The sequence below is a fragment of the Brienomyrus brachyistius genome, chromosome 7 (assembly GCF_023856365.1).
Source record: "Brienomyrus brachyistius isolate T26 chromosome 7, BBRACH_0.4, whole genome shotgun sequence".
Lineage (NCBI taxonomy): Eukaryota > Metazoa > Chordata > Actinopteri > Osteoglossiformes > Mormyridae > Brienomyrus > Brienomyrus brachyistius.
The window spans coordinates 6,368,557-6,387,236 of NC_064539.1; the positions used below are offsets into that span (position 1 = coordinate 6,368,557).

Consider the following 18,680-nt stretch of genomic DNA (forward strand, 5'->3'; position numbering starts at 1 on the left):
GATGAAAACGGCATCCGGCCCGTTATCTATCAGCCGCACTAGTTTAATTCAGTACCATGCCCAACCCACTTCAAATGGTTCCTAGAAACCCGAACTACACCCGAATCACACCCCCGAGCAAGGTTGTGGGAGGGTGCGTGCGGGACTAGCCTGCAAAAAAGTTTGGAATATAGGCCTATGCCTGTGTGTATAAAAATTGGCCATTTTTTTATGCTTTCAAAACAAGTCTTTCCATTTAGAACCACTTTCCAGCTGTAGCCTATTGATTTCTAACAGCACCTGTACTCGTGTAGCTGGATATTTTTCACCCGTTACATCTAAACTTGAGGGGTCACCGATTGGGTATCTGAACCTGGACGGGACTCTGGTTAACTTCAATATATCCAATATGATTTGTGCAAAAGTTAATCTTTGTAAGTGGCACCTTTGCCGTGATGGGGCTACGAAAACATGTTGGTGCTTTGTGTGTGATGAGTAAGTGATTTTGTGGAGTTGCTAATCAATAAGAGCCCCCAGTCTGGTTTATTTATGTGATTTTTAAGAAGTCTGTATTGCTGCCATGTGTAAGACAAGATTTTGTAAAACCTCGCATAATGACATAATGCAGAGTTGCATCGTGGTAGGCTGTCGCGTGCCCCTGGCAACACCGGGAATGTGTCACGCCGGAGGAGAAGGTTCTTGGTGGCCTTCCAACGGCGGAAGCAGCCCTGGCACGTCGGCAGGCGTGTTCTGTTCGCACACCGTGTAACAGGACCCAACTCGAGGGCATACCCAACACAAAATGCGCCGAGTGCATTTAGCGAGTGTCCTCAGCGTAACTCAAAAGCATACCGAGTGTGCGAGCTGTAAGATGCTCTCACCTCAAAGATTCCCTACAGCCTATAGCTACTGTAGGATTTTGAGAGGGGGGGGGAAACAGTGAATATAGAAGCAGTTTTTAACCAGTGTTGAGTCTGGTCGAATTCTGAAAGGTTTAAGATAAGGATTAAAACGTTCTTTCCGCTGTTACTTCCTCACCGACCGCTACTCCTCCTCGTGTGGGTGCTCCGCAAGCTGCTTTGGCACGTCGGAGCACACAAATTTAAGTACATAAAATTGCATTTCATTCACGATTAACAATGAGAGATTGGAGCTGGGGGGGTCACAGCCCAGCTCACAATGGGGAGTAATAAAAATCTCCGGTTAGCTTGGCTTGATAGCTGCTTCAAGCTGGCACACGCGGCCGGATAAATGCGTCGTCCGTTCATCTCGGAAAAAAGGTCCGCGGTGCTTTTCTGTCGCTTTGCAGACTTTCTTCCGCATTGTGGGATCGCACATTGAAGGGCCTTAATGAAAATTCCCGAAGATCCATGGCGCTGTGCCGTTTGAGGGAAAAAGGCCTGATTTAAAGGCTGAACGGGTGCAGCCATCTGCTGTACATCACGTCCGTAACCTGGACAGCCGATCTGCACACTGCGCTCCTCTCAGGAAATGCGGCTAATCTGATGAAATCCATCCATCCATCTTCCTACCTCTTATCCGGTACTGGATTGCGGAGCGCCTGCAGTGAATTCCAGGCAGCACAAGACATCAGGTTAGGTACATGTTGGATGTGATGCCAGTCCATTATAAGGCAAACCAACCTCAAACACTTTGGAAAATTTAGATATTATAATTAGCTTAGCTGCATGGGTGAATCTGAATGCCAAGAATACAAAGACTGAACTTGTGATTTATTTTTTATTTTTTAAATCAAATCAAATCAAAATCAAATGTACTTTTGTTCTTTAGTATTGGAACTGGTCTTCAGCAATGGAAGCTGTCGTAAAATGGGTACAGGAGAACACAAGTACGGTCAAGTGTGCATATTGATATTCACCCCATTCTTCGGACTGGGGGGAGACATCCACCCCGAGCAATCCCATGCAACACAGGGAGAAGATGCAAACACCAGCCAGAAAGCAGAGTTAGGATTCGAACCAGAAATATGAGGAAGACGTGCTTCCCACCTCATCATGCTGCTCGTAATCTAGTTAAACGCATCCTCTAAATCTGGCCTGCAAGGTTTTATGGGTTTTTGTTGTGATTTTTCAACCTTTGACCTCGCTTTGGTAATTTAATTTCCTTCATATTTAATCACTTTGGGACTTAATCACCAAGCTTAATGTAAATTACTCCTTACGGAAATACTGAGGCATGGCACAGCTGAAATATTTATGGACAGTTGGTGATTTGCGCTTATTCCCAAAAGCTTAGAATTCACCGAAGTCGTTTTTTCTCGTGTTATTGATGATGTTTAAACATGTACGTACATAACCTCCGAAGTGCTGTCGTTCTATTTCCGATTTTCCTGCCCCCCCCCCCCCCTTGATTTAGTTATTCTGCTGTTGTGGTTAGCATAATCACTATCAATATGGGAAGGCAATCTAATCCGAAATAGCCTATAACACAAATCTTATTTTCTCAACTCAGTATGTTTGCTTGTTTACGGTTTTATTGTTGAATGATATAGCCAGTCATTTCAGGACAATTGTTTTTTGTCAAATTTGATGAAAACTGTTTGCCTCCCATATTGCAATTGACTTTCTGTGCAGTGTTCTGGGATCTCCAGGTGTGTTTTTCTTTATTTAATTCCCCACCAGAAAAAAATGCCATTACATACAATTTTTTTTTACCTAGAATAAAGGCAACCATAACTAGACAAGCAATTACTGAAAACAGATGGATGCTGTGACACCACCTAGCTAATTAGTGCCAAATTTGTTCGGCTGCCACGTTTTCTGCTATGTTGTTCGGTGACTCTGAAATGTAAGAGTATATTCGGAACAGAACGTTGTTTTTGTTTGATGCTAAACTGATAAATTGTATGTATGGATATCCTGAGCAAGAGTAAATCTTCTGAAACAGGTTGCGAATGTGCAGCTGTAGAACAGAAGACATTGACTACTTGTTTCCAATTCCAGGATACAATGTAGTTTAGAATGTTGCATACTGTAAGTGGTGTTTTTTTGTATTAAGTTTGAATGTGTCTGATCACACGGTATAGAAGTTTCTTTGGATATAAGCAATAAAGTATAACAATCAATCATTTAGTACAATACAAGTAATCAAGCAAGAGACCCTTGAAGTGGTTTTGTAATTCTCAGTAGATTCTTTTGTCCATGATGCTGAAAAGAGTTGAATCACTTTAAGCTTCGCTGTAGCCCTTGTAGTTACAATTCCAGCTCAATGCTTCGTATTTAGTTGTCTAAGATTTGGATGAACTACAGCAAAAAAAAAAAAAAAAAAAAAGATAACAGTAAAATCCTGTTATAGTGGACTCACTATGTTCCCGGCCTTTTTAGCTGTAGTTCTGTTCGCCATAACAGACATGCAAGCTCCGCCTACAAGGCGCGTGGTGTGCCGGTGATATCCAGCACAGATACGTAGTCGGGATTATTAATAGTCACGCATCTGGTCAGGTAAAGTTGGATTACTACATGTACAATATAATAATCTATACCACAAATGTGTCTGCTGGGGTGTGGCATGAGTAAATGGTGTCCTGTAGTTGTGTTCTGGGCATACAGCAACTCTGGGTATAACGGACTTTGGATATTACGGACCCCCCCCCCCTTGCAGGAATCTCACTCTCACTCTCCCTCTCTTCTCTCCCCCCGCCCCACAGAGATGTCAGGCCTGAGCCCTGAGCTCTCACAGGTGCACTGGAAGCAGCAGTGGCTGGAGAATGGAACTCTCTATTTCCATGTGTCCATGAGCAGCACCGAGCAGCTGCACCAGGCCACGGAGGTTCCGGCACGCGAGCCAGCCCAGGTCCCGCACGAGCGCATGCACCTGCTGCACGTGTCCGTCATGGTGAGCGAGCTCCTCCCCTCTCGTTAAGCAATTATGTCAGACTGTGTGTGGAAAAGCTAAAATCGGGTCTTGAGGCACACAGATGCAGGAGACAATTTCCTCTTTAAGATAAACTCAATCAATATGGAAAGCAGTCAATAGTCTTCAACCTCTTTGTGCACGTTCAAGCCTAGATGAACTGCTTCCCTTCTTCATATCCAAATTAGATCGATAATAAATAGCCAATAATGTCACATCAGTGTGTAATGAAGCGATGATCAGAAAATGGAGTTTCACTCTAGACATAATGCAACCTCTTTGCCCACGAATTTGATACTATCCATTTAAAACATTTTAAATTTAAAATGTGTTTATTTTTTCTACCTCTAACAGTTATTGAGCTCGGAAATGTCTATAATTTGAGCAAAACTCACAAGAGTTTACATAGTCATAACCATTTACGTGCTTTATTTGAGCCAGCAGTTACAGTTAAATGTGGCCTTTGGCATATCTTGTATGATGATAGAATGCCTTTGAAGGCTTTTCCTGGGGTCGGGTTTAGACAATACTAGAGTGCTATTGAAAGTTATGAATCACGACTGCATTGTCATCCCTCGTTACTCCCGCTGGCCCAATCCTGGAATGCAGTGAGTCTAGCTCAGGCAGCGCAGGACACGAGGCAGGGAATTCCCAGGACTAGGTGCATGTGAAGATGCATGATATATGGGGTAACATGTCCGTATCAACATCTGTGAGCTTTGTCACTCTTTTTCACTATTCAAAGTTAGTAGCACTAGAGCTAAAAAATAAGAACTACAATAAGGAAGAAGACTGTGCTAGAAGATCATCCATTTTCCATAGTGGAGGTCTTGGGCTTTCATGAGCTCATCCATCACATGCAACATTGCTACAGTTTCCCAGATCAGCGTTACTTCGCTGATGTCTCACTGTCTGCGATATATGATGCTGTTGCTAAACACATTCAGAGGATATTAAGTAGTAATGTCAATGACATCAGGAGGAGGTAGGACCAAGACATCTGATTAGTTGGTCCCTCCTCCTCTAGTTGCTTGGGCCCACCTCCTGTACAGTCTGATTGGCTATCTCTCTGAACCAGTCATTTTTCATCTGAACATTTTTGTGTCAGTAAAACTGCCATGAGCATCAGATTTGTGGAGCTCAGAGCCACACACACAGCCTAGGGGCAGGATTGGAAACCCCCAGCCCTGGAGATGAGGGGCCACAGCGAGAACTCCCTCCACTGAACTCCCTCCATTAGACCTCAACTGCAGCCTCTTATACATAGTCTGGCTTGTGAGGCTGATGTGTGAATGTGTGAACGAGGATGTAGTTCCATCAGCGGTGAAACGGTGGAGGTGGGGTGTGTGTGTGTCGGGGGGGGGGGTGGTGGGGGTGTTGGAAGAAATCTTTCAGATCAGTGATACAAGGTGTATCTGTCTTGTTATGTGGCCTGAGGCAGTGCCTGGCTTCTTGAGTGAACATCGTTAAATGTAATTCTGTCAGTGCCGTGACAGATTCCACCCGGGTCTCTCTATTCCCCCCCCCCCCCCCCTTCGTCACCCCCGCCATTTACTATCTAGTTCTTCGCCATCAACTATACTGAGATCCATAAACGGATGACGCCATCAGAGCCAGGAGTTCTGTACGCGCGCTAATTGTTTTATTCTAATAAGCTCTGACAGTCCCGCCCCTCGTAGATCACAGACTATCATTGAAATTATATGGCAGGAAATTTAATTGACAGAAGTACAAGATTAGATTTTTCAGCACAAAAATAGCAGCGGATTTGGAGCACGTGGTATTGGTCTCACGATCAATAGTGGTAGAATGTTCCGCTGAGGTTACGCATTTGGTGCATGCCCCAGACCCCGCAGATTATTCACTCCTTGTTGTTTTTCATAGTTGATTATCAGGAAGCTGCTTGTTAGCTGGCAAACAGAACCACAGTGTTCAGAAATAAAAATGTCAGATAAATTGTGGCATTGGAGGGCCACCGGGTTACTGTGAGATGATCGCCTGTTAGTGTCTGACAGCATAAGGGAGATTTCCTGCGACTCTGGTCATAGTGCCATGTGTGATCCGACAGCTCGACTTCAGACTGAATTGTAGTGTCCGTTACCAAGCTTAATGGCATCGAGATACTAAGGAAGTGGCTACATTAACTTTACAGGGAGAATGATGTCAGAGAGAGAAAATGAAATTAAATACAGGTATCATTATGACTTCATAAAGGTCAGCTTGATGGCGGTTTACTGACTGGGTCAAAATATTGCATGCGTGCCGGCTATACATCTGAGGTTTACATGTGTATATTGTAGTCACAAAGCACCTTGAAAAAGTAAACATCCAGTCATCCATCCAATAATCACTATTACTGTCTGTTCAAGACGGATCATGGTGAAGCAGGAGCCCGTCCCGGTTTTGACGCGGTGGCGTTTGCCTCTGTTCAGAAGGTCGTCGGTTTAAGTCCTTGAGTCAGTGGAGTGATTTCACCATTAGACCCCAAGCAAGGCCCTCAACCCCAGATGCTCCAGGGCTTGTTTGCCTCTACTTTCTGAAACGTGTCCGCTAGGTCTAAATAAATAAACGCTAAATATTACAATTAATTTGCATGTGATGCATAGTGTGGATGACAAATGTGACCCAGAAGCTGCAGCAAAGCCATAACAAGACAAGAGAAGACGTACCCTTACATCATATCGGCGCTGCTCTCCTCCGTGGCTGTGTATGTGGATTATGTTTATACTACATTGTGGGGACTAAATGATTCCCACAATCTAATAAAAACCTGACATTGTGGGGACAGTTTCTCAGGTCCTCACAAAGATATGCGATGCGATGAAAAAAAGTAAAAATGCCAGAAGTCTTGTTATAACTGTGTAGGGCACGGACCGGGGATGCAGGCGAAGACATAGAAGGATTGGGGATAATGGTTTTAATTGACACACAGACAGGCAAACGGGACAGAATCATCATAACAACACAATGGCAGAACTAGGGACACATACTGTACTCTGGCATGGACTTAAATACACAAAACTAACAAAAACAACTCGAAACAGCTAATGACACGGGGATTCCACACGAGGTGAACGAGGGGGGCGTGGCACACAGCAGGATTGGACGAGTGAGGTGTGACAAGCCTCATATTCTTATGGTTAAAGTGAGGGTTGGGTAGGGGATTGGGTCGTCATGTTGGGATTAGAGTTTTCCCGTAGAAATGAACTATAAACCTGTGTGTGTAAAAACCCAAGACAGTGGATGCAATGCCAGTCTATTACAGGTCACAGACTGGAACAGTGTGGGCAGTTTAGAGTTGCCAGTTAGCCTGTTAAGTAAGCACAAGGTCAGGGTATAAGAAAACCATACAACACCTGCAAGCTTGATTTTCCAAATATTTCAGATAGAAATCTAAATGTCATCTGCCTCTGTGTAGGATGTCACACTCGCTACACCGAAGCAGGGACGGATTACGGACCGGGCCAGCGGGACCGCTGCCCAGGGGCCCTTGGGGTGCAGGGGGCCCGTGGGGCCCCTAGCCCAAAACAATTTGCATCGCTTATCAACAATGTATTTTCGTTTGTCTATTTTAGAGGGCCTACATTCTTTGATCCTCTGCCTACAAGGGCCCCTGACCCTATAGGGAGGGCGTTTGGCTGCCAAGGGCCTTTGAATTGTGGTGGTGGTGGTGGTGGTGGTGGGGGGGGGGCCCTCGCGAACGTTTTGCCCAGGGGCCCACACAACCCATAATCCGTCCCTGCACCGAAGCACTTAAACAGTGCAGAGAAGGGGGGGGTCTTCCGCATACTGAACCGCCTGAATATTTGGCCGGTAAAACCCAGCACAGGGTGCATTCAGAGCTGCGATGCACAGTAATGCGTTATAAAAATGACAAAGGCGAGGGGAGCCCGCCGACACTTTCAGCAGCAAGAAGACAATTTCCATAAATTAGCGGCACCTTTGTTTGCTGCATCGCCTCATCATGATTTCTCGCCTCAGAGTCAGAGCAGCGATCAGACACTGTAAAGGTACATCTCCGCTTGTCTTGTTATGGTTTCACTGCGGCTTCTAGATCATCGGTGACTGATTGGTGCCATCGTTAAGCTCATCAGCTCGCAAGAATGCTCAGCAGAATCTTTTTTTTATATCTAGAGGGCTGGTAAGGAACAGCAGTGGATTCAAAGGTTTGTGCCCTGTAGCTTAACAAGTAGAAAATTCGTCTAAGAAAACCGGGGTTTGGATCCCACAAAGCACGTATAAATCGTAACCCTGAACTGCAAGTCGCTTTGGATGTAAGCACCAGGGAAATGTTTAACTCTTTTTTTTGTATAAGTTATGTAATGATGGATTGATTCTTGTTGAGTGTCTTGTGGTAACTGTTGTGAAAGGCGCTATATAAAAATAAATTAACTCAAAATTTAAATCCCGCATTTCCTGCACTGGCGTGCTTCTTGGACCCCCTCCCTCACTCATTTCATGGTTCCCCGAGCATCAGCGGGTTCCCTCTCCATATGGTCCAAGACTGTGATGCGCGCTGCAAGAAACGTGACCCTTAAGAACAATGGCCGCATTAGCATTTTTCATGCGTCGTTTTATGCATCGTTCCTCTGTTACGCAGCAGCATGCTAATAATTGTCACAGGTCACATAGAGCTAAAAGGCTAATAGTTATACTAATTATTTATCCATCCATCCATCCATTTTCCAAACCGCTCATCCATCTGGGTCGCGGGGGGTCCGGAGCCTATCCCGGAAGCAATGGGCACGAGGCAGGTGACAACCCAGGATGGGGGAGGGCGGCCCATCACAGTCCACACTTTATATCGTATGCAATTAACCATGTTCACAGTGTTCAGGTTGGACAAATGGGGCTGGGGTGGGTATGTTTTTCCATCAGATTTTGTGATTTATAAAAGTTGTTTCATTGACATGTCGCATTATAGATCCCAGCCTGCAATGCTGTAGACCTTGATCCGCTAATCTCCTCACACTCCTGTTTAGTGAAACAGGTCAGATGTATTTGGCTGCATGGTACAGCGTGATCGCCTCGAGTGCTTGTTTCCATTTGCATAATTATTTACGGCGGATTTGTCTCCGGAATACGTAATACTCTGTTCATTTCAGACACTTGCCTCCCCACACCACCCCCTAACCAGTTCCGTGCTCCAGTCAAGTTGGCCGACGGCGGTCACCACCTTTATTTCCCTCCCCGGAGTCTAAATTCCCCCAATCGCCTTGACGGACGCAACAAGTGCAACGTCTGATGCGGCTAAATGGGACACTAGGTAGCGATAGCAACTGCAGCCAATATCTGTTACTTATTCCGTAGATCTTCACTGACGTTCGAGTTCTGGGTCTTTTTTTGATATCCACAGATTGCTCAGAATTTTATATTCCTGCTAGTTTGTGATAACTCGATAGCGCACAGAAGAAAAGGAAGTTAACTGCTTACCACTTCATTATTCCTCTGCGTAAAAAAAAAGAGTGATAATTTAAGGTAGTGTTGGGCCTCATTACCCTTTGAGATTTACAGACTATTCATTGAAATCATGGTTGTATTCATTATTAACCTTTAATTATAGTGAAAGTTTGGAGGGGGTGGGATTTTGCTGTGGGGGCTTTCTTTTTCCCCGCTGAAATAGCTCGTGTGTGGATTAAAAAGGCTCGGCTCACTCTCGAAGAGAGAAAAGGCTCAGATCGCGCCCGTCAGCCAAAGGAGCCCCACGCTTGCATTAAATTAAAAAGGAATCAATAGCAATTAAGGCGGTTCTGACAGGTCCCTTTGCGTTCCCCTTAGCGCCAAGCTGGGAGCGCCGTGCGCCGGGTTGTTAGAGGCGGTCCCCGACCGCTTAGCGGCAACAAAGGAGCCGTGCTGTCTGCCCGATCGCGACTCCGAAGCTCACCGTGCCTCGGATTAAACAGAGCAATTTCCCCCGTCACGGCACAGTGGTGAACCATCCGGCCGCGGTGGCCAATCGGGAGGAGGCCGAGTTGCGCCCGCTTTCTCACTGGGGGGGGGGCGCGGCGCATCTGTGGATGAGGGACGGCATGGCTCACCGTCAGGGTGAATGGAAATCCAAAATGGTTACGTGCCTGCCAGTTCGCATAAAGGGCAGTTTATTGTAAAGAGTAATAATCAATAAAAACCGCATCCTTGAGGCCTTTCACTCCTCCGCAGTTTGTCTTTCGTCTGTGAACTGGCGCCTTCAGCGAAGTGCAGTTTTGTACCTGTATGACCTTTTTACCCAGTGAAGCTTCATCAGATTTTTATATTTATGTGTCTCGTGCGTCCATAGCTTCTGCGATCCATTCTGGACCCCCCCATGACCTTGCTTAGGACAAAGTGTGTATAGAAAATGCCCCGGCCTGCTTTCTGATGCCTGTACACATCTCCCGGACCTCTTCATTCACCTCCTGCTTACTTACCACCTTTATGGGTGCGGGTGGCCCACTAGCGGCTGCAAGCCACGTATTCCGACTGGCATCCGATAAGAGCGTGTAACGTGTAATGGAACAGCCTCCTGACAATCGGCGCGATGAACGCGGCCCGATAAGGCCCATCTCCGGGGGTCTGTATCACGATGCCGTGCTATAACAGCAGCCTGAGCGATGCCGCAGCTGCAGATCACCTCCTACTGGTGGGAGGAGAGGGTTGCGCTTACGGTCAGAGAAAGATTCCCATTTACGTTGGGAACGTGCTCGGCTTTTACAGTCACGGCTTTATGGCCACTTAAGTGTGTAATTTTAAGACACCCTTTGCAGCTATATAATGCTTTGCTGTGTTATTACGCTAGAGAATTAGACATGGTGCTTGGAGATATTCACGGGTATGTAAGCTGAAAGGAACTGGTTTAATTACCTCTGTAAAATAAATTATTGATGTGTATATGTGGCTGATGTTAATTCATGTATATATATATACACACACAATACAACTGTTAAATTGATCACCTCTTGTCAAATATAGCCCTTATTTCTTACTCCAATCCATCTTTATATTTTGTCCAATAGCCAATAAATAATTTAATATACTGTTTGACTAAATAAATTGACAAACCTATTTTGTATTGCCTGATTAAGTGTTTTGGGGATTAGGGATGTCATATGACTGGGAGGGGCTGCAGGGATTGGGGTCCTGTGACCCCTTCTTCATGCTAGTCATTTCCTGTATGAATGCCATAAGATTTGTTTGCACGTTCTTTACGTTAAGTCGAGATCATCTGTAGTGAGTCATGACACCAGACGTGGATGGCGTTCCTGTCGATGATTTTCATTGGCTAGATATCAAATCCGGAATGGCGTCGTAGACGGCGGGTGCGAGCTGACGTTGCAAACGATGTGGTGCTTCTGGCCGAGACCAACACAACCTACTTGAGTGGCTCAATGCTGAGTGTGAATCGGCAGGGATACGAATCAGCAAACGTGAGACCTTGGAGCTCTCTTGGAAAAGGCTGAAATGTTCCTTTCAGGTGAGGTAGGAGAGTAAACTTATTCATGGATGTGATGGTCAGAGGTTATGTGAGATTAACAGCATACTGAGCACACTGCCTCCACGGCACACACCAGAAGAGGCAATCTGAAAATGGATGGATGGATGGATGGATGGATGGATGGTGCTTTATGAGTGGTACGGTAGCACAATGCCTTGCGCTACCAGGACTCATATTCAGTGTTTCAGTTCAGTTTATTTTTATTCAGAGTTTTTTCCACAACACAGTCACCACAAGGCACTGGACAGGACTGTGTGACAATCCATTGCTGTATCATTTATACAAGGACTCCTACCTCCATCTCTGTGCATAGATTTTGTACATTAACCTCGTAGTTGTACAGGTGTCCTTGCATAGTCAACAGTTGTGCAGTTAGGTGATATACAGTAGCTTCTTTAAAATGATATGCGATTGTGACCAGCGATGTGATTGTGTCCTACGATGGAGTGACATGCCATCTTGGAGGCCCCCCTACCATGTATCATGTGCTTTGAGGGTCCAGGTTCACCTACCCTATTACAGATACGTTGTTATGAAGCGAAATGGATGGATGTTGTATTAAATCATTCAAGATGCAGTATTTCATGTTTGATATTTGCTCAGTAATGTACTTGTGGAAACGTGTGTCCAAAAATATGCTTAGTTTTATCTTGCATTTTGTAGGTATTTGAATGGGACAGCAAAAGGATTATCTGCTAACACATGTAGCACATGTTTCCCGTTTAATTATCGTTTTCAATTAATCTTCCTGCCTGGCTGTTGCTGTGAAAAACATGAGTGGGTCTAACAGTCTACGGACGTGCTTTTGGACTTTCCATCAGGTTACAGGCCTCCAGTCGGCATCCTACAGCATGTTGGGGTCCGTCTGATTAAAGTCCGAGTTAAACAGCCATCATGCCTTGAGTGTTGGGCACAGAGGATCACTGGGACATGAGAAAGCCCCCCCCAGGGCTGGGTCTCTCTGTGCTGGTGCGGCCTCTGACCCACCCTTTGTGCAAATCTGACACGAGGTGACACAGTGGGGTCTCTGCTGTTCACGAGTATGTTGAGCTACGTCCACCTCAGTCAGACAGACAGCATCATGCGGGGGCTTCAAAGTGACCAGGTAAGGATAGCGATTAACCCAGACGGTAGACTTTACACGAGTGCCACTCAAAATTGTGGCCGCTTGTCCAGTCACGTGCCGCTGTGCCTGAAACACCCGCTGCAGCTCCGATCACCGCGCACACAGCGTAAGGCTCCAGGTGCTGTAAAAACGCGCCTCGCCCAGCCACGTCAGCTTCTTCAATCTCTCGACGGTGATAATCACTTTCAGCGTGAAGTGATATATTGGGTGTCAGTGATTCATTTGTCTTCTGCAATTTACCTCTTAGAAGTTGAATTAATTGGATTAAATTGCTAAGAGGTGCATGGTCCATATCACACACACACACACACGCCAAAAAAGTTTTGCGAGATCTCACAAATTTTTTTCCAATTCATCTCCTCTCATGTCCCCTTAGGGATTCCCTGGCTGCATAATATTATACTGTGCATTTCTTTTTTTCTGATGTAGTAAATGGATATGTGTAAGTGATTGATTGATGTATCAGGTTTCTTTGGATCTGATGTTATACTGTGGACACTGTGATGTCCAAGGTAATCCTGGGCAATCCTGGTCTTAGTTGTAGTATAGTGCCTGGCCTTCATGCTTTTCTGTAACCAAAAATAAATGGCTGCTGCAATTGTAGTAGTAGAATTTTCTTACTTTTTTTAGCTTATACCATCCCAGGCTCCTTTAGCAATCGCATTGAAAATGCCCTGGTTGCAATTATACTACTTAATGCCACAGGTTGAGTGATTGCATTTGACGTTTTGCAACTGCGTGTATGTTATTCGTGGAACAAATGCCATCCTGGGTGTTGTTGGGTTTTTCTTTTTTGCTTAATAATTGCTTTTTTGTTGCTTGATAATTTGTTTATATTGTAAGTTATATTGTTTATATAATTTGTTTTGTTCACAGTCGTTATGAAAACAGCTACCATACTACGTTTTAGTTATATGGCGCTTAGAGACAAAAGGGGATGTATGAAGAAGGATTGTGAATGTTTTTAAACGTATACAAAAATCTTATTAACAAACAAACTTTTGGATTGTTTGTTTGGAGGTTGGATTTGAAGCCTCAGTGGTGATTAAGCATGATTCGTATTTAGGCCTATTAAAAACTCGCGTTTCTGCATGCACACAAAGCCTCAGAACTGAAAATAGCACTCTTTTGTACATACAAAGACGCCGAGCACCCAACCTGTCGACATGAACTGCAGGAGACGTTCGGCTCCAGAGGCCTCCAAGACATTTTAAATGAAATGGAATCCGTCTTTTTACCATGTCGTAACTCAAAGAAACAGGCAAGAATATGAGTCTTCAGGTTGTGGGCGAAAATGAGAATCTGTGCTTCAGCATTTCGTGGAAAACTGTAATAACTCACTGGATGTCAGTGCGAATGATTCTCTAAATGTACCAATTCGTTCACTGGAGTGTCGACATCATTTCACATCATAGCAGTAAATTTGTGTTTTTTTTTTTTTTTTCCTTGGGAATCTTGCCCAAAGTATAAAAAAAATCTAATGTTTTTCACCTTGAGTTCAAATAAATGTTAGAGAATAAAGTTACCTGTGTTTTGGTTTTACAATTCTCATCACAAAATTAAAATATTTTGCTCTCCGAATGAAGAATTCCTTTTATTAAAATGAGCCATCAGATTACGGTTTTTTAAAGTGTTTTTTTTTATTATTTAATGACGGTCCTTCGTCAGAACAAACCCGACATCACCCAGATTCATCTGAGCCACCACACCTCCAGATCTCACCCGCCCCAGAATATTAAACAGCTGCAACACGTTCCCAGTAATTAGCCAGCTGATTTAAGCCCGGCGTGTACCTAGGCTTGTCTGAAGTATTGAATGACTGCCCTGTATTGAGCAATTCCCATGTTTCATCGATCTATGTGTATGACCTGTGTTTTTGACTTCCTAGATTGCTGATTCTTGCCTTTATGTTTTCCTGGATTTGGTCGCCTCGCTGATTGCCTTCTCATTATCGACCTTCTGCCCCTACCTGCATTTTGCTTTTGCATTCTCCCTTAGGCTCATTTAGCTTCTCTGCCTCTCTGGTTTTGACCCTGCCTGTTTGCGACTAGAATCTGAGCTTCCAAATTAAACATCAATTCACCCTGCGTTTGGATCCCCTCAGTCTGTTCACGACACACATTTGGAGGTCTGAAGTAAATATTTTACCAAGAATATCTTTTCAACTGAAGGCTCTTGTCACATTCCCTCCTGATGTAAATGGAAAATTCAAAAATCATTACTTCAGCTTAGGAACCCAATTAGCTGACAACAGTATCTGAGAGGTGATTCGTTTATGCTATTAAAAGACCTGCCAGTAAAATAATTAAAAGAAGACACACATAGAATCAGGGTTTTTTTTTTCAGATCCGATGATTATATTTATTCTCAGCAGCTGACCGACGCTCAAAGGACAAGAAGCTTGAACAGCATTTATTGTGAAGGAATCATCTGTGTCTTTTCAGTTGAACATAATGTGCAAAAGGCTTAAATCCAGCCAATCTGACAGACGGTTCTCCGATGGGGGCTGGTGGCTCTTGCTTGAGTGAACATCAGAGGTTTGTCACATCTGTAAGCTTTAGCCTGTGTGCATCACCATTGAGCGATATATGTTCCCAGAAGTCCAGTCTAAGAGGAAATGGCGACAGAAGCTATTGTCCGAGTCCCAAGCTCGCTACGCCCATCTGAAGAACATCTGAAGCTCGCGGATGGTGACTTTGAAAATGCACATCGATCTAATTATAGTGATAGTCTAGTGGAAATTTTGAAGCGTGACCTGGAAAGTTGGGGGATGCGCTGGGCTTATCTTTGTGTTTCTGGAGTATCTCAACTTTTAAATGTCAGCCTTGGATGAGGGAGGAGGTCTTTGATGGCAAGTTGAAAGTTGGGGAAGACGTCGTCAAGCACGCCTGACCTGGTGACCTTCCTCAGCAACGCCATCAAAAGGCCAGACCCTAAATCCATTAGGTAACTCCACGGTGAGCAGAGAGTTTGGGGAGATAGCACTTCAAGTGACATCAAGCGCTCACCTCCAAAGATTGATTGCTCTGAAATCTGAGAGACTGAAGTCAGCCTGTAAAATACCATTTATTGTCACAGTACTTCTGGAGTGAGTGTGGCTAAGTTCTGAGTTTAGTTTGGGTGCTGCTTTGACGCGTCGATTTTGGTGTCAAAGCTGCATGATTTCCAGTGTTGCTGATGGCTGCTTGAATGCTCACGATACCTAAGCTTCCAGTTTTCAGCATAAAGCCAGTGGTTCTTATATTCCAGGTTTTTCATAAATTTAAATGAAAACAAATTCCACCTGACTGTATATGTGCAGGTTTCCATACCTTTTTTTTTTTTAGCACAGTAAACCTTAAAAACAGGCTTTCTCAGAAAAAAAACATCTGAAAGCATGCTCATATTTTTGTTAGTGCCTGAATATCTTTGTTATTTTTATATATTCCCATTTCCCACATTCCTGACTAGGATAAGAGGTTAAAGGATGGATGGATGGATGGATGGATGGATGGATGGATGGATGGATGGATGGATGGACGGATGGATGGATATGTTCCTGTTTTATTGGCGTAAAGTAAAAGAGGAATCGACGAAATTCGGATTCAGTGAAAATTCCATGTTGAATGTTTTTTTTATGCAGTGTTCCCTCTATAGTTAAACACGAGGATTAAAGAACATAATTGCAGTATCATTTAGCCAATTCTGCTCACATGTCATCTGTCCATGTTGTATTTGTATTTCTCTCTGTGTTCAATCTGATCTGAAGAACCCAGAGAACAGCCCCTCAACATCAGGCTAAATCCTCCCCCCACCCCCGTCCCTTCGGAGATTCAGCTCTTTGCTAAACTTGTTGAAAAGCACCAGTTTCTATGTGAAACTGAACACTGTTATGCATTCTTCTAGTGTTTCACTCAGTCCTGGCACAAAGTTCTTCAACTTTTATAAGAGTGGAAATATATTTTCTCCTTCTTTACTGTGCCTTCACCCAGTCATGACACAGACATGGACATATGGGTGGGTATATATATATATATATATATATATATACAGTATATAGTGAAGAGGTACTGCCATTGCTGCAGTACAAACTGTGTGTGTGTGTGTGTGTGTGTGTGTGTGTACAAGGTCAAACCACCAAGAAAGGCTGCTTATTTAATAACTGACTAGGGTGCCATCACCACGGCTGTTTTGATTTGGCTAAACTGTTCATTTATTTCCGAACCGGAGGATTCTGTTCCCAAAGGGAAATGGAATAAGGGTATGATGACTGTTTAAACACCTCGAAATTCCAAAGGCCGTTTAGTACAGCACTTTCCGATGCCCTAATTTTACATCGTGCTGTAAGAGGAATTTACAGAACTCTGCGGCATTTCCTCTCTTCGGTAAACATGCACATTATTTTTCAATCTTTCTTTGTCGTCTTCCAGAAATCCGCATGCTTTTTCTTGTAGCCTAGCAACCTCTGATTTTAACAGCCACTTACCATTTTATTTTACTGGAAAAAGCTTTTAATATTGTTTGCTGATTCCATGGGCTTGTTTTTATCATCTTCATTGGTTTTTCAAATGTTTGTGTTTCGTTTCTTGCAGTAAGTTTTCTGCGTCCCGCGTGAAAGATCTTTAGATCTTTTCTCCTGTCTGGAGAGTGGTCTCATGTATGCTTTTTTTTCTTCTTTCTCCATTTTGTCAAGGTTTCAGTTCAGTCGCAAGAGATGCAAATTCATTTCTTAGGCTTCATACATACTTTTGAAGTACAGGCAGCAGGCTCATACAGATGCATTTATCTGTCCCAGTCTGCCGCTTGCAAGCTCCATCTCTTTTTGTATTCTCACTGAAAAGTACATTTTCCATCCTAAATGAGAAACCTCTGTATGTCAAACACCACATTGTGGTCAGATTGATATTGTTCAGTATGTCACCTGAAAGCTCTGTAAGTCATCTGGCCTTACTGTTAGGGAACTATACCTAGTTTATCATGTAACAATTTGTGTTTAGAAGCAATCTTTGCTTGAACTATGTTAAAAAAAAAACAACACCATTTCTGTGATGAGTTTCACATTTATTTACTTCCTGTTATGTTGGTTACATTGATTGATCATAACTGCTGTACCTCATCTGATTTCACATGAATATGCATGGCTGTACTTTACATTTGAGTTTAATGGCCTGTGTCGCGCACCTACAGTTAATCCTCTGACATCAGCTGCGTCGCCGGGCACATTGCGTATCAGCATTTCAGCTCCTGGCTTGAAGTCAGCGTTTCACGTATTCTGCAGCTAAGCCCCCCCCCCCCGCCTCTCGAGTCTGTCTTTATGAAAAATCACGTTTGTTCACGAGCGGCATGGCGTCTCTGTGGGTACCACTGCCGCCTCGTACCTCCGGGGTTACGGATCTTACCCCACAGCTGTGTGTCTGGAGTTTGTATGTTCGCCGTCTGTTTTATAGGTCTCCATCAATAAGCCAAAGATATTTCATTAGGTTAATTGGTGTCTCGAAATTGCCCATAGTATGTGATGGTGTGATTTCCCTGCAATGAATTGACATCCCATCCAGGGTGTAACCTGCCTCATGTCTTGTGCCATCTGGGACAGCCTCTAGGGTCACCCTCTAATGGATTAGTGGATATCAGTCCTTTATCGTTCTGTCTTGCTTATCCATAGCACGCTGCCCCTTGAACATTTTAGCTTCAATATCTCACCGTGTTTGAGAATTCCCTGTGTTCTCCAACACCCAGCAGTGATCGTCTGCAGTTTCGTTTCCACGTTTGAGAACAGAGACACTGGTTCTGTAAATAGCTGAAATCGGTCTCTCCTTGCATGTGTACAGACTCAGCATGCGGTGGAGATGGGGGGGTGGCGGGGTGGTCTTGAAGTCCCTCATTGATGGGGAAGCAGCAGGAAGGCCTAACTTTGTGTGATGGTCTTTAATGTGTTAGCTCAGTTGTATAGATTCAGGTGGTAGGGAACACCCATGGGAGGGCATTGCATTTTTACTACAGGATTTCACTCCGTTAAAGAAGCCGTCGCACGCAAATTATAAGAATATTTCCCCAGGCTTTGTAATGGGAAGTGTGGCAGAGCAAGGGAATTGGGGAATAGGCACAATAACTGCCTCTCTCATTTCCCAGAATGCTGCAGCACTTAGTATGCAAATAACTTGTCATTGTTCCGAAGGTTGAATGAAACCTTGAAGTGAATCTTTTGACCAAGCTAGGTCAAGCTCTGGAATTAGGAACACGACAAATGGATTG

At 44.1% G+C, this 18,680-nt stretch overlaps 1 protein-coding gene across 3 annotated transcripts in view; it reads left to right on the forward strand.

Annotated features, from left to right (window-relative positions):
- LOC125746383 (astrotactin-2-like) overlaps positions 1 to 18,680 on the forward strand; it is a 297,596-nt gene that overhangs the window by 68,801 nt on the left and 210,115 nt on the right. For all 3 annotated transcript variants that reach the window (XM_049020314.1, XM_049020311.1, XM_049020312.1), the window contains exon 2: positions 3,647 to 3,834. In XM_049020314.1, the coding sequence (XP_048876271.1) occupies positions 3,647 to 3,834 (188 nt within the window). The remainder of the gene's footprint in view (positions 1 to 3,646; positions 3,835 to 18,680) is intronic.